The 13465-nt window shown below is 40.0% G+C and overlaps 2 protein-coding genes and 1 long non-coding RNA gene across 3 annotated transcripts; 2 read left to right on the forward strand and 1 right to left on the reverse strand.

Annotated features, from left to right (window-relative positions):
- Positions 1-243: 243 nt before the first annotated feature.
- On the reverse strand, positions 244-2338 carry LOC147240688 (uncharacterized). The gene is made up of 3 exons (XR_015111130.1): positions 2190-2338; positions 1688-1841; positions 244-490 (listed from the first exon to the last, which is right to left on the reverse strand). It is a non-coding gene; the product is annotated as an uncharacterized LOC147240688 (long non-coding RNA).
- Positions 2339-4028: 1690 nt separating this feature from the next.
- s100a10a (S100 calcium binding protein A10a) lies at positions 4029-5704 on the forward strand. Its single transcript, XM_086192605.1, has 3 exons — positions 4029-4184; positions 5184-5345; positions 5440-5704. Exons 2-3 carry the CDS (start codon positions 5205-5207, stop codon positions 5599-5601), a joined length of 303 nt encoding a protein of 100 aa, XP_086048731.1. The 5' UTR covers positions 4029-4184; positions 5184-5204; the 3' UTR covers positions 5602-5704.
- Positions 5705-9656: 3952 nt separating this feature from the next.
- Positions 9657-11742, forward strand: LOC147240690 (ictacalcin-like). The gene is made up of 3 exons (XM_086192695.1): positions 9657-9753; positions 11079-11224; positions 11466-11742. Exons 2-3 carry the CDS (start codon positions 11087-11089, stop codon positions 11607-11609), a joined length of 282 nt encoding a protein of 93 aa, XP_086048821.1. The 5' UTR covers positions 9657-9753; positions 11079-11086; the 3' UTR covers positions 11610-11742.
- The last annotated feature ends 1723 nt before the right edge of the window (positions 11743-13465 follow it).

Below are 13465 nucleotides of genomic sequence, written 5' to 3' on the forward strand. Positions count from 1 at the left end.
AAAAAAAACATTCTTTTTTGTGTGTTTGGATGTTTCCACCTCATATTTATCTCTGTGCTACCTGCAGTGAAGACTTTGATAGAATTTCATAAAAGGTATGTGTCCCCCTCTCTCATTGAATTATGCTGTTTAATAGTTTTAAAATGACGTCATTCTGTAGTCAACCTTCAGGAGGCACGATTTCATCACGTCCTCATTTTGTCCGACTTGTGTGAATCAGCATTTTATAAACAAACAAACAAGTAAGCAAAAAGCAAAATCTTTTTATTTTGTCATGTGACACCACACGTCAGACATGTGAATTTTTATTTCCTGATGTGCTTCACACGTACATCGCCGCCTACTGGGTGCTTTCCTGGATGATACTTTGGAGTATGTCAGACTGCAACGTGATAAATATGGCGATCATCCTGGAGTATTCTGCAAAATCCATCTTTCCATCTTTATCTTGGTCCATTGATTTATAAATGGAATCTATGTCCTCCGGTCTCTATACGTGAATGAGAAGAGAAAACATTGAAGGAACATTGCTTCAGAAAATCAAGTTAGCAAATCAGAGAGCCAGAGAACCACTAGGCCGGCTGCCACAATCAAATTGTGTAAAAACACAACATTTTAAAGTCTTAAAACCCATCAGAGCTGTGAAACCTCAATGAGGGATCGAAGACCAAGACTCTGGTTTGCAGTTACGTCCATTTAAACGGGGCTTTACAGTGGCTGTAGTGAAAAGAGTTCGCTGGGAGAAGAGATGTTAGCATGGTTTAACAGATAGAGTTAAAGTACTTTTTTTTCCCTTCCAGTATGTGAGGAATTTCATCCAACTGGTGCAAAGTTTCATGAATTCTGAAGATTCTGCTGTCGCGCCCCATTTCTACGAGATTGTGGGACCTGTTTTCATATGTAGAAAGAATTCTCTTGCTACCATTTTAAAGCCTTAATGACTGGCTTGTCAGAGAAGCTGGCAGAGACACTTAAAGGAGGTCTATGATTTAAACAAAACAAAAAAAAAAGTGGCAACTGGAAAGCACCAAAGCCGGCCTTAAGAAGTCTGAGCATTTTCTGGGCTGGTCTGCATGTGGTTTTCTCTCTGAGGCATTCCAGTAATAGAAATACTAATCCACTGACCCGCTGTTCATATGCCACATTACACAATATGAATATTTGTATGGGCTTTATTTGTCAGGGCAGCAGAGTTTATGCATTATTTTAATAACGCTTAATATATGTTTATATATGAAAGTGCAGAAGAAGCAGGATTAACCATTTATTAATGCCCTTTGGGAGTTTTACTGCAAAGTCAACATGTAACGCTTCACCTTAACCCCACCCTGGGTTTTCCATCCAACTTTTCTGTATTCCATAAAGTTACCACCATCAGTAGACCGCTGCTAGACACGTCAGTTTACTGTTAACTGACGGTTTACTTAATATTATCAAGCCATTAGTGTATGCTTATTGTAAAGTGTTACAATTACACACACACACACACACACACACCCCCACCCCACCCCATGTCAAACATTTTAACTGCAATGTGTCAAACACAGCGCCTCACCTAATCACTGCAGGCGCTATTATGACCTGCACTTTGCTTTGGCCTGTTATTAGTGATCGCTACAACTGAGGCGCCAAGACAAGAATATCTTAATAGTAGGTAGTGACGCAGTGTTACGATGATTCTCCTCACCTGAGAAAAGTGAGGCATCTGCTCCAACAGTAGCATTTTAAATGCCTCCTTGTCCAGTTTGTCATGTGCACCTTTATACTTGCAGAAGGTGCCAAAGATGAGTCCAAGAGCAGCCTCCAGGGCAGAGGAGTCCATCGTTAAGAGTGTTGCTGGTCTGTAAGAGAAATTATTGGAAATACAAATTCTCAAATTTTCACAGTAATAACAGATGGAGGGTGGAGACTAAGAATGCAGATTGAATTGATCATACACTATTTCTTTTTAGGAATGTCTAATTGTTTAGCTTCTTCCTTGATTTTACACACAAAAAGTTAAAGCAGCCTCACTTATGCACGGTAGCTTAACTTGTGTACTTAAATCTGTTTCTTTCAAGTACAAATATACCTACAATTGATCAAATACAAGATTTTTACATCCAAAATCCTTTATGCCAATGAAATCACAAGCAGGGTGAAAAAAGCTTGAAGTTCACAAATTTACTGAAGTCCTGTGGCCTTCTTACCTGGATGCACAAGATGAATCCTCACAATGAAGAGAGGACTGGATGAGGGCTTTTAAGTAAAAACACTGAGGTGTTGCCACGCCTTGCAGGAATTAGTCTATCTGGTATTTCTGGTTCAGAAAAGGGCAGCCCAAACCCTCATGGAACGGGCTATAGAATATAACTTGATTCATTCTTCTTTTTTTTTGTACGACCTTAAATTTAATGAGGGTAAGAGGACCGTTAACGCTTTCAACTATTAAACGGAATGAAGTGGCGTTTAATGTGCATTTATTCCTTTTTTTTCTTTTTTGTCTTTATATGTGTTAGCTGTACCCTCCTGTTTTTACTTCGTCAAGTCATAGTAGACTATAAATCAAGGTAATTTAGTCTCATCTGAGTCTCGTTTTGGTGGATTTCTTTTGGTAAGCCTTCATACCGGGGCAGATGATTTTGATTTTGTTTCATTTTTGTACGATTGCTTCTATTATTTAGATGTTAAAAATCTTTAAGTTTAAGTCTCTTTTTATTCAATTTCATTATTGTCTAAATTGACTGAAAACATCTGAAATGAAAATGGGCGAATGTCTGCAATTTAGAGTCATAGCCATCTAAATTAGCGCTGGAATGAATTCAGCAGTAGCATGTTATTATGACTCCTAAATAGGTATTCTGTTCCAGTTGCACTGTGGCCTCACAGCAAGAAGGTTCCGGGTTTCTGTGTGAGTCTCCATGTTCTCCCTGTTCCTGTGTGGGTTCTCTCCGGGTACTCCGGCTTCCTCACACAGTCCAAAGACATGCAATTTGGGGACTAGGCTGATTGATACTCTAAATTGACCGTAGGTGTGAATGTGAGTCTGTATGTTGGCCCTGTGATGAACTGGCGACCTGTCCAGGGTGAACCCCGCCTCTCGCCCGTAGATGCTGGGATAGGCTCCAGCCCCCCCCCCCCCGTGACCCTTACTAGTAAGGAATAAGCGGAAGATGACCTTGGAATTGTTGCTCTTATCGTACTTAAATTAAAAAAAAAAAAAAAAAAAAGATCTCTATGACACAGTGCCATTACGTAATGTCATATTTCAACCACAAGGGGGCCCACAATTCCTGTGTTTAAACTCAATGAAGACAGGAGGAATGTGAGGCTACAACTCACAGTTATTAAAAGAAACAACAAAAAACACATGTTCCAAACTACAGTCTATCAAATATGCAGGAAATCTGTCATGATTTGAAATTAGAGAAAGGGTTGTTTTTTAATTTCCTACTGTAAATAAGTAAATCATTTCTATATGCAAATTCAGTGGCATACAGCAGAACTAAGAAGGAATATAGAAATATGAAGCATATCAACATCAACTCAATGCTAACAACACACTGTGGATTTCTCACTAGAACATTAAAGAATATATGATTTGTTTTGGTGTTTTAGATTACATCTAATCAGCTGATTGCATGTGCTGTCAATCACTCACTCACTGAGTTGCTTTTGAGTGATTTTATCTCTAAAAGTGTTTGCAAAAAAGCCCAAAGAGGCCTCATGACCGACTAATAGTTGAGTAATTAACTTCATTAAATTGTATTCTGAAGAGTTCAGGCTCTTCTCACTTAAAAAAAAAAAAACTACATTTCTGGCATTTCTATTCAGGAATGATGTCAGACTGACAAAAACAACACTAATGAATCAACCAAGTTCGCAGCACTGTTTTCCCATTCTGAAATTGCATTTCATTCGCAAGTTAATGAATCAGTCACATCAGTTCCCATCTGTGATTGCTTCATGTTGTCTATTTTAAACAGACAACAGAGCTGATTTAACCTTTATCGCTGTGATGTTACCACCCACCACTGTCCGTCCAGCAGCGGCTCACATTCAGCAGGGTCCACTGTTCAATCACTGCTTGACTCACACTGCAAGGCAGCCAGGGCGGCGCCTGACTATAAAACCTCTGCTGCACTTTTTCCCAGCTTCTCAACATTCCCACTTCTCCTCTGCCAGCTGCTTCTCAGCTCTGCTCGGTAAGGAACTAACGGTTCTTGTCTAACGGTACTCTTACCCAGGTTTATTAACTCTACAACACCTGGGGGTAGACCCAGTTAGGCGTGGAGGGATTCCACTGGGTAATTATACTCTCAGTCTTTAGCCAAGGGAGGTGCGCAACACTGGTGGTTGATATGATCTTTACAGTTTGATCAATTTCATCCTACTAATATACATGGAATATTTCTAGATGATGCATGCTGTGATTGTCCTAAGGTTTTGTTGGTTTTTTTTTTGAACAAACAACTATCTGCTGAGGATAGGACTGTGAATGATTTTGCACAGTACGTAGCACAATAAGTGAGTGGGTTATTTCAAAGTTTTTAAAAATCCCATTTTTAATTCACTTCATCTCATTTTACTCTGCTGAAAACTCTCGAGGGCACTTAAACCATGGGAATCTCGCTCAGCACTCGAGGTGAAGGGTGTGGTTAAGACCCAGGGCATGTACTCACAGGGGCTCTGCTGTTGTAAGCTCTCCACAAGCGTTGCATGGAAGTCACCATTTTGATTCTCAGCACATTTTTTCTCAGTGATTCAGTCAGAGTTTTCCATTCTCTCAAATAACACACCACCCCATTGGTTTTCCTTCCCCCTCTCATTGTGAACTCACCGAGTGTGTTTAAGGTTTTTGTTTTTAAGTTCTTGTCAACTATCCAGCTTCTCTCACTTCTCATTAGTATGACTCATCAGCAGGGCATGAGAGCAAAGAGCAAAGGGTTGCTTCCCCTTTCCAGCCTCCTTAAATATAACCAATTCACCTTTTAGTCACCCGGGCAAACTTTTAGCAAAATCAGATAAATAATATGAAAAATCATGTTTGTTGATTCCTTTTCATTAGAAGGTGAGTTACTTCTGAACATTCTTAGTTTAGCTCATCAGTACACAATCTTTTTATGAATTTAGTGTTCTTTTAAATGCATATATTTGAGTAGTGATACTCATCAGTTTTTTTTCCCCTTTTTTCCTGTTCTCAGTTGAAACACATTCCAGCAGCTATGCCTTCAGAACTGGAAACGGCCATGGAGTCACTCATCACGGTGTTCCACCGTTACGCTTCTAAGGATGGCAAGAGCGGTACGCTCAATCGGCGTGAGCTTAAGGAGTTGATGGAGAACGAGCTGTCAAACTTCTTAAAGGTAAGACAGGACCAATCTACCTATTTAAACAAGTGTAAAGGACATATTTCTTATCTGAGCCCTTCCTTTATGTACCCTCTCTCCACTTTCCCAGTCTCAGAAGGACCCTGCTGCTGTGGACAAGATCATGAAAGACCTGGACACGAACGGTGACGGCCAGGTGGACTTTGAGGAGTTTGTTTCTCTGGTTGTCGGACTTTCCATCGCCTGTGAGCAGTGCTATAAGTTGCATATGAAAAAGACAGGAAAGCATTAAAAAGATAAATGTAGAAGAACAAAGATACCAAAGAGCATTTCAATTTTTTTTTTTGTAAAGATCCATTTTGTCCATTAAATGTACTGAAACATTTTGAAACTGACCCAAGTTGTGTCTTCTTGTTCTACATACAGCACACTACATACAATTCCCCCTGATGAAGTTACTCATCAGTCACCCGTCCAGTGAAAAATATGACGTGGGCATTGCTGGTGCCTCAAGAAAGTGCTGTGTTGAGTTTGAAGTCTGGGGTCTGGATGACAGGCAGGATGTCAGAGTAGTTTTGAAGCTTTTATGTACAAATTCATGATGTAATCAAAGCTGGAAGAGATCAAAGAACCAAAATTACCACAGTGCATCAAGATCGGCTGGCTTTGATGTTTTGTGACATTACACACCCTGTGGCCACACCTCTCAAACAACAGACAAGGCAAATATACCAAAAATAGAAAATTTCATTCTACATCATGGCAAAGCTCTTTCAAAAGACCCCCCCCCCCCCCGCCCCCCCCAGCTCCCTGTACCAGGCAGAGATGATGAAATTCTGCCCTGTAGTTCATGCTTCCTCGGGGGGTGAAAGGGCAGACAAGCCTCTCCCTCACTATTTGATACAGTCAGCTTACTGCTGCCCTGAGGAATTTGCAGAATGTTGGAGCCACGTACACACCCCTCCACAGTGTTGCAACTCTCCACATTATGATGCACTCATGAACAGATAAAAAGGGCGATAGGATGCTTTACAACTCAGCGCTGTTAGTGGAACTCCAGCCCGCCTGATTTCTTAAAGTAAGATCACTCCCGGCACTGAGTCACAAGGCACAGCAGATTGTTGTGTGTCTGTTTTTTTCCACTGAATTCTTTTCCTGGTGTTTCATGTCTGGTCAAACAGCAGAGAGAGGAGCAGGATAAACCAACTCTCTGACTCCTGTTAATCTAAATCCAATCTCCCCAGTAGATACTCTCAAGCTTTTAGGCTGGGAAATAAAAAGAAAATATCAAATGGTTTTGTTGTTGTTTGCAAGATTTATCTTGCAATAACAGTAAAAAGAGGAACGTTTTCCACCTTCCACTAGCTTGCCTAGCAAACACAACTCAGGGCATAGATGTCATATGACACTCCTGATCAGCACACACCCATTTGGGCAGGACTCGTTTTTGAGGCCTACCAATGTTCTTGGTTACTGGGCAAATACTCAAGTTGCTAGGTTACAATGTTCTGTGTGTGTATGAGTGTGCATCAAGGTCGTGTGCATCCTTCAGTTTATACAAGAGCTACGCCCATGTTACCCACAGCTGACTTTGGAGCTGGAATTCCTGCTGTCTTTACATCCGCAATCTCCTTGGCTGATTGAATGTTGATATGCATCCATGTATACAAACTGTATTATTATCACATGATATAAAACCATAAAATCACAAACTGTCGAGATGAATTAAAGTCTGGGAATAACACACCACAGTCTGAGCTGTGCTGTAGATGAACAACTACTGAAACCGGCATCACGACCTTTGTCTTGTGATCCCGCTTGCACCTCTCAGCTCTCCCTGTGTGTATCTGTGGGACTCTGGAGATGAGCAAACCTCCACAACCACACCTTTTGAAACACACACAGGCAGAACAGCCCCACACTGTGGACAATTTGACAAACAATAGTGGCAAAAGCTCTGACAGCATTAACTTTCCCAACATCTGGTTTGTTGCCAAGGGAAATTATATCATACTATTGTTATACTTGTTATGTCTTCTAAATATGTTGACACTATTTGTGAATTATTGGTTTGTTTGTTTGTTTGTTTTGCTATGAGTTAGATGTGAGTCAAATGTTTCTTAGGTCATAAGTCACATGTTTTTTTTGTTGGGTGGGGTGGTGGTTGATGAGTTTTGTCCAGCATGAGAAAATTTACTTTTTATAATTTTCAGCTCATGGTGGACAATGTAGGCGTGTGTTTTTATAGTTTTTTTTAAATGATGTGATATCTCTGATTAAAAAAAATTGTATTTTTAAATTTTTTTTTTTTTACAAAATTAGATAATGAACCTGAGTCAACCATTATTTTTGAGCTAATAGCTGATAGAAACAGCCTGAACGGCTGAAGGCTCTAAACTGCTTGAAGTATAAAAAGATGAGGACGTGATAGGTTACAGAGAGCCAGGAATGTGAAAAGAAGATTTTTGAAAACAATATGAAATTGAACAGGAAGCTGGTGTTGCTGACACCAGACGTGACATGACCTATGGAACGAGTTCTGGAAATAATACCAGCTGCTGAATTCTGGAGCAGTTACAGTTTATGATGACGCGTGCAGACCGAGTTGCATTATTCATGTGCGTTTCGAAAGATTCTGTTGTGCAGGATGAAACCCAGACTTAACTTGAGATTAACGGCATGGTCAGAGTTAAGCGGGACTACAAGGAGGGCCTGATTTTTATATTGTCTGAGAACAACCAAAATGATCGAGGACATTATTATATGTTTAATATATGTATTGTCACATGTTCTCTAGGCACGGTGGTGCAGTGGTCAGCACTGTTGCCTCACAGCAAGAAGGTTCCAGGTCCGAGCCCCAGACTCCAGCACAGGATCTTTCTGTGTGGAGTCTCCATGTTCTCCCTGTTCCTGTGTGGGTTCTCTCTGGTACTCCTGCTTCCTCCCACAGTCCAAAGACATCAGGAGGGGACGAGGCTGATTGATACTCTAAATTGACTGTAGGTGTGACTGTGAGTGTGAATGGTTGTCTGTCTATATGTGTTGGCCCTGTGATGGACTGGTGACCTGTCCAGGGTGAACCCTGACTCTCGCCCAAAGGCTGCTGGGATAGGCTCCACCCCCCTACGACCCTTAACAGGATAAGCGGTAGAAAATGTTTGGATGGATGGATGGACATATTCTTCATGGGTGGAGCGTGGTGGTGGGTGGATGTGAAATTAGAAAAAGTGCTGTTGGTGGAGCTATTAGGCCTCCAGTTCAGTTCTCTGACTGACCACACGATGGCACAAAAGTAAGGAACTGAATATTACACAGACCCACCATGAGTTTTACTTTCTGCCTGGACTGGAAAAAGTTTGATATGAATCACAGCTGGATATACAGGCTATGGTTTCTATGGAGATTTGTCCTCATTTGATATCATACAAATATTACACTGTAAAAGAAGACTGAGCAATTTCAGACATCTCATTGTCTTCTAGCTTATGTGTTGTGCATTACTGAATGAATTTAATTAGAGAGTGAAACAACTGTACCCTGACTAAAGAGGGAAGACAGTAATAAAGCCTTTGATATCATGTCACACGACAGACCACACACAAACAGACAGTTGCCACAGCACCGATTTCTACGTCTCTGATTTCTGGTCTCTGCAGTCTGACACATGAAATCAGAAACATGACTATGAGTCACTGCCTCCACCACAAAATTGCAAGGAAGAGTTGCTCCACTTTAGACCATAACAGTGAGTCATTATGTCCAACATTTTCATTCGAAAATTGTGTGCAACTCAAATAATTTCACAAAATAGGGAAAACACACAACACTATAATTTAGTTTTCTTTAAAAAAAAAAAAAATCCAATTACACTTTTGCCACAGATTTCACCATTCAAGTATGCAAACAATTCACATAAAGACCATTCTAAAATGAGACTTTCTGAAACTACATAATTACCAAAGAGTTTTCTGTTTGCAACAAACTAGATCGTTATGGAACGGTGGATGAACTTAAATTAGCAGGAACAAGCAAATGGAGTACAAAACATTCCATTTTTTTCATTGGCGAACACTGTCCCGTGCAGCCTGCTGCCACCCAGATGCAACATGTCTCATGCCGTCTTTAGTATCAGTAGCCATAATTACTGTCTTGAATTATCCCTCGAGGACATAACATTAGAAATGTAATTAAAATGGTGGTTTAGTAGAAAAAAAAATCCTGACGAGAAACTTCAGATAAATCATCTGCAAAAAGTTGGTGAAATGGAAAAAGAGGACAGATGGGAGAGGGAGGAGTGGTTGGAGATGAAAGGAGGAATACTGAGGGAGGGATGAAGGGTGTGGTGATGTATAAAGCATCTTTTGCATCCAGTTCTGAATCACTACAGCTCCTCTAACACTTCCTCTCACTCTCCATTCTTCTTAAAGCCTTGAAATCAGCCTTGGTGAGTAGATAGCAGAGTTTTGAGGGGGTTTTTTGTGGATTGTTTCAAAAAAAAAAAAAAAAAAGTAGCTCCAAAACTTTTTACAGGGTGAAATTCTGTTGAATGGAGAAACAGTCGACCCATTTTACTGGGCACAGTTACTGGCTCTGTGTGCATGCTCTTTGTTGCTTAACTTTACTGAATTACTTGTGAAATCTATTGCTAAACCAACTGTATATTTTTACTGATGCCGGTTATTTTTTTTTCAGTTTGGGTTTTCCTTTCACCAATGCTTTGTATATTCAGAGGTCAGCCACAAGCTTTAACTTTTGTTTTTAATTACAACAGGCTGGATGTCCAGTATGTATCACACAAATGTTTTTCATATTGTTCTCTCTTCCTCCACAATCACCGTCTGTTTACCAAGCCTCTGATACCATGGTTTCCTCATACCACACCCAAGAGAGGGCTTCCGAATGCAACCACAAGTCAGACTCTCTTGGGGAAGGGGTAGGGGTAGGAAAAAACTTTGGAAAAAAAAATCAGGAGCAGCACGTTAAGCAAGCAAACATGACTACTGGGACTTTAAACAAGTCTTGGCCTGCTGCTTTACCTATAGTTCCTCCAAGTTACCTGGAGAGATTCAGCTGTTGGCATTACAAACATCCTGTGTCACTCAGCAGAGATGCTACGTTAGAGACTAGTGATGGGGAGAAAAAAGTGGCAGGGCCCTGGTGGAAACCCTGGGTTTATTTTTATCCAACTCCATGGAAAACTCAGAGAAAAACACAATCACTGACATGAGGCACCGCTTGCAACCAAAGAGGAAAACTATTATTAAGAATATTTATCTTTGCAGATTAATTTATTTGGCATTTTGTCATCCACAGATTTATTGTTATTGTTGAATTAGTTATAGAAACAGCGATGCAAGCTTATAACCAAATTTTAATGATGAATGTCCAGTCTAGAAAAAAAAAGTAATAACCAGAACTGACTGAATTTGATGCATTCCATCTTAACCAGCCTCCAGGATGTGAGCCTATGTGACTTTCGTCCTCTGCAGCCACACCCTCACATCGTAGTTATAAACATGTCCTTTGTTTCACATTCCAAACTTGACCACAAGACCACATGATCCATTCCACAGTGAATGGAATTAGCAGCCCAAGACTCTGCCTCTAGATGGAGTCATAGCAGCATCAAACTTCTTCATTTAGTGCTCCGAGGCTCCATAAAGACCTGACCTGAACCCGTGTCATCACAACTCTCACGTCGGCGCGAGCAGCATAGCCGTGTAATGAACAATATCGAACTCTTTTTTTCTTTCTGTCCACTTTCACCAGTAATCATCATGTCTAAGATTCAGCAGGCCATGGCTCTCCTTATCACCACCTTCCATAGCTACTCTGAGAAGGAGGGCGACATGTATACCCTGAGTAAGGCAGAGCTGAAGGAGCTGATTCAGAATGAGCTCGGAGAGCTACTGGGGGTGAGTGACCTCTGACCTTTCCGTATCCCAGGGATGCACTGATAAGAAGATGCATGAATATTGGGTTTTATTTCAATTTCACATGAGAGGGAGAGTTCGAGCATCATCACATGACCAGTGATAAATCATCCCAGCATTGTGAGGACCGGGGCCACTAAGATGCATCAAATTACCTAAAATAACCTTCCAGAAAATTGAATAATCTGTAATACATGTGTGTTTACGCTTCTTTCACATGCAGAAAGCCAACGACAAGGCAGCAATAGACCGCATCTTCTCGGACCTGGACTTGAACAAAGATAACAATGTAGACTTTGGGGAATTTGTCAGCTTGGTCTGCTGCCTCACTCAAATGTGCCATGAGTTCTTCACCAGCAAGAAGTAAAGAACCAAGCAGTTCTTTCGGGCCAGCAGAGGGACCACCTGTCTGTTCTACGGCACTAAAACAATTCCATGAAGTCATGATAAATTATATTCTATCACATAAATCAATAAACTTTTTTTCTTTGAGAAACCTGTCCCCTGCAGTTTGTCATTTATTGTGTGGCTTCGATATTGATCAGACTTGTCAACGCTCACATGCCTAAGTGAGTTTATTGTACTCGTGACACAAAACACTGCCAATGGTTTCATTTAATTTATACTTGGCTTTCATATTGTTTTAAATCTTAAAGGACTAATTATGGGAGAGAACAGCAAGTTATGACAAGCAGTATATTGATAATGTGTGTATAATGCCAAAAACACAAAAACATCTTTATTTTATTTCATGATGAATTAATTGATAAACAATTTGTAACAAAAAAGTATAACAAGGGAAAAAATACATAAATTTATATATATATATATATATATATATATATATATATAAATCACTGAAAATTATGTAGTAATTTATTAAATGCATTTGTATTTATTTTAGTTATATGTTCTACTAATTCTTAATATATTTAAGGCATACTTTTATCTCGTTTTGGAAATGAACTCTTTAAAAGAATATAATTTTGAAATGGTGACATGCAAATAGTTTTTTATTTTGGGGGGTGATATAGAAACACATTGTTGACAACTGACCCTATATGCATTAATCATATGGAGAAAATGAATAGATTTAATACTCGCTCACTTAAATTCTTACCAATTCTGGATGCATGAACACACATTTCATTATTCTAGATTTTTGACTCTTATTTTTCTTTGATATTCATTTACTGTACACCAGATGAAATCGATTCAAGTTTATAAGCAAAATGAGCAGATGCTCAGCTGAGACTTTTCTAGCCTGTTGGTGTAACGGGGAATGTAGTTGTCCGAATGCTTTAGCCCTGTGACTAACTGGTAACCTGACCTTGTTGGTCGGCGCCTGACACCCGGTGCCAGTAAGAAAAACCTGCTGTGATATAAATGGGGAGATATAGATTATCTAGACTTTTACTGAACCTCACTGATTATAACTGACTTCCTGTATTTCAGTCCAGTTATAGCATTAACTGAGTAATCGTGCGTGTGCAACCTGCAATTTTGTTGTTGTTGTTGTTGTTGTTGTTGTTCCAGCATAAGTGTGTTGATTTCACAGTTAACTTATGCCTCTTTTTGATAAGCTAGTGATCAGGACATGTGCAACGGAGAGCAACTAGAGGGAAAAAAGACCATATCAGTGTTCTGCATCAGTTCTCCAACTGTCACGAGGCGATAGTGAGGAAAGATAAATAAAGAATACACAAGTAAATAGTTTTATATCCATCCATCCAGTTTCTATACCACTTATTCTTTAAGGGTGTGTGTGTGTGTGAGCTGACACTGGGTGAGAGGTGGGCTTCACCCTGGATGGGTCACCAGGCAGGGCCATCAGGAGCTCAGTGTCTTGCTGAAGGACATTTTGGCATGGTCACCGGGGGAAGTGAGGATCGAACCAGCGGCCCTTCGGGCCACCCCCAGCTTTATATCTACTTTCTCTTAACGCTTGATTAAAGTATGATTGAAAAGCAACTCAGCTGGCTTCAAGGTACGAATCTATGTTCAGTTTCCAACTCACAAATGAAAATGTTCTTTTCAGTATGGTGAATCTTCCTTCTTGAGTCAAGAAGGAAGATTCATCAAGAATCTTGACAGGTTATCATTAGATTATTATGTAATTCAGATGAAGAATATCCACTTTTTTCATTCAGACCTATAAAATGGAGGGACCACATATGGTACGAATAACGATATTTATAATAATAATAGTCTATATTTATGGAT

This window comes from Aulostomus chinensis, chromosome 22 (assembly GCF_037954235.1).
Source record: "Aulostomus chinensis isolate RoL2024-O1b breed Wild chromosome 22, RoL_Achi_v1.0, whole genome shotgun sequence".
Classification (NCBI taxonomy): domain Eukaryota; kingdom Metazoa; phylum Chordata; class Actinopteri; order Syngnathiformes; family Aulostomidae; genus Aulostomus; species Aulostomus chinensis.

What these genes read in the sequence shown, in the direction of transcription:
- s100a10a (XM_086192605.1), top strand. Translation starts at nt 5,205, where the DNA reads ATGCCTTCAGAACTGGAAACGGCCATGGAGTCACTCATCACGGTGTTC. An exon ending in AGCTGTCAAACTTCTTAAAG is followed by an intron (nt 5,346 to 5,439) that starts GTAAGACAGGAC and finishes CCACTTTCCCAG; the next exon opens with TCTCAGAAGGACCCTGCTGC.
- LOC147240690 (XM_086192695.1), top strand. Translation starts at nt 11,087, where the DNA reads ATGTCTAAGATTCAGCAGGCCATGGCTCTCCTTATCACCACCTTCCAT. An exon ending in AGCTCGGAGAGCTACTGGGG is followed by an intron (nt 11,225 to 11,465) that starts GTGAGTGACCTC and finishes TTTCACATGCAG; the next exon opens with AAAGCCAACGACAAGGCAGC.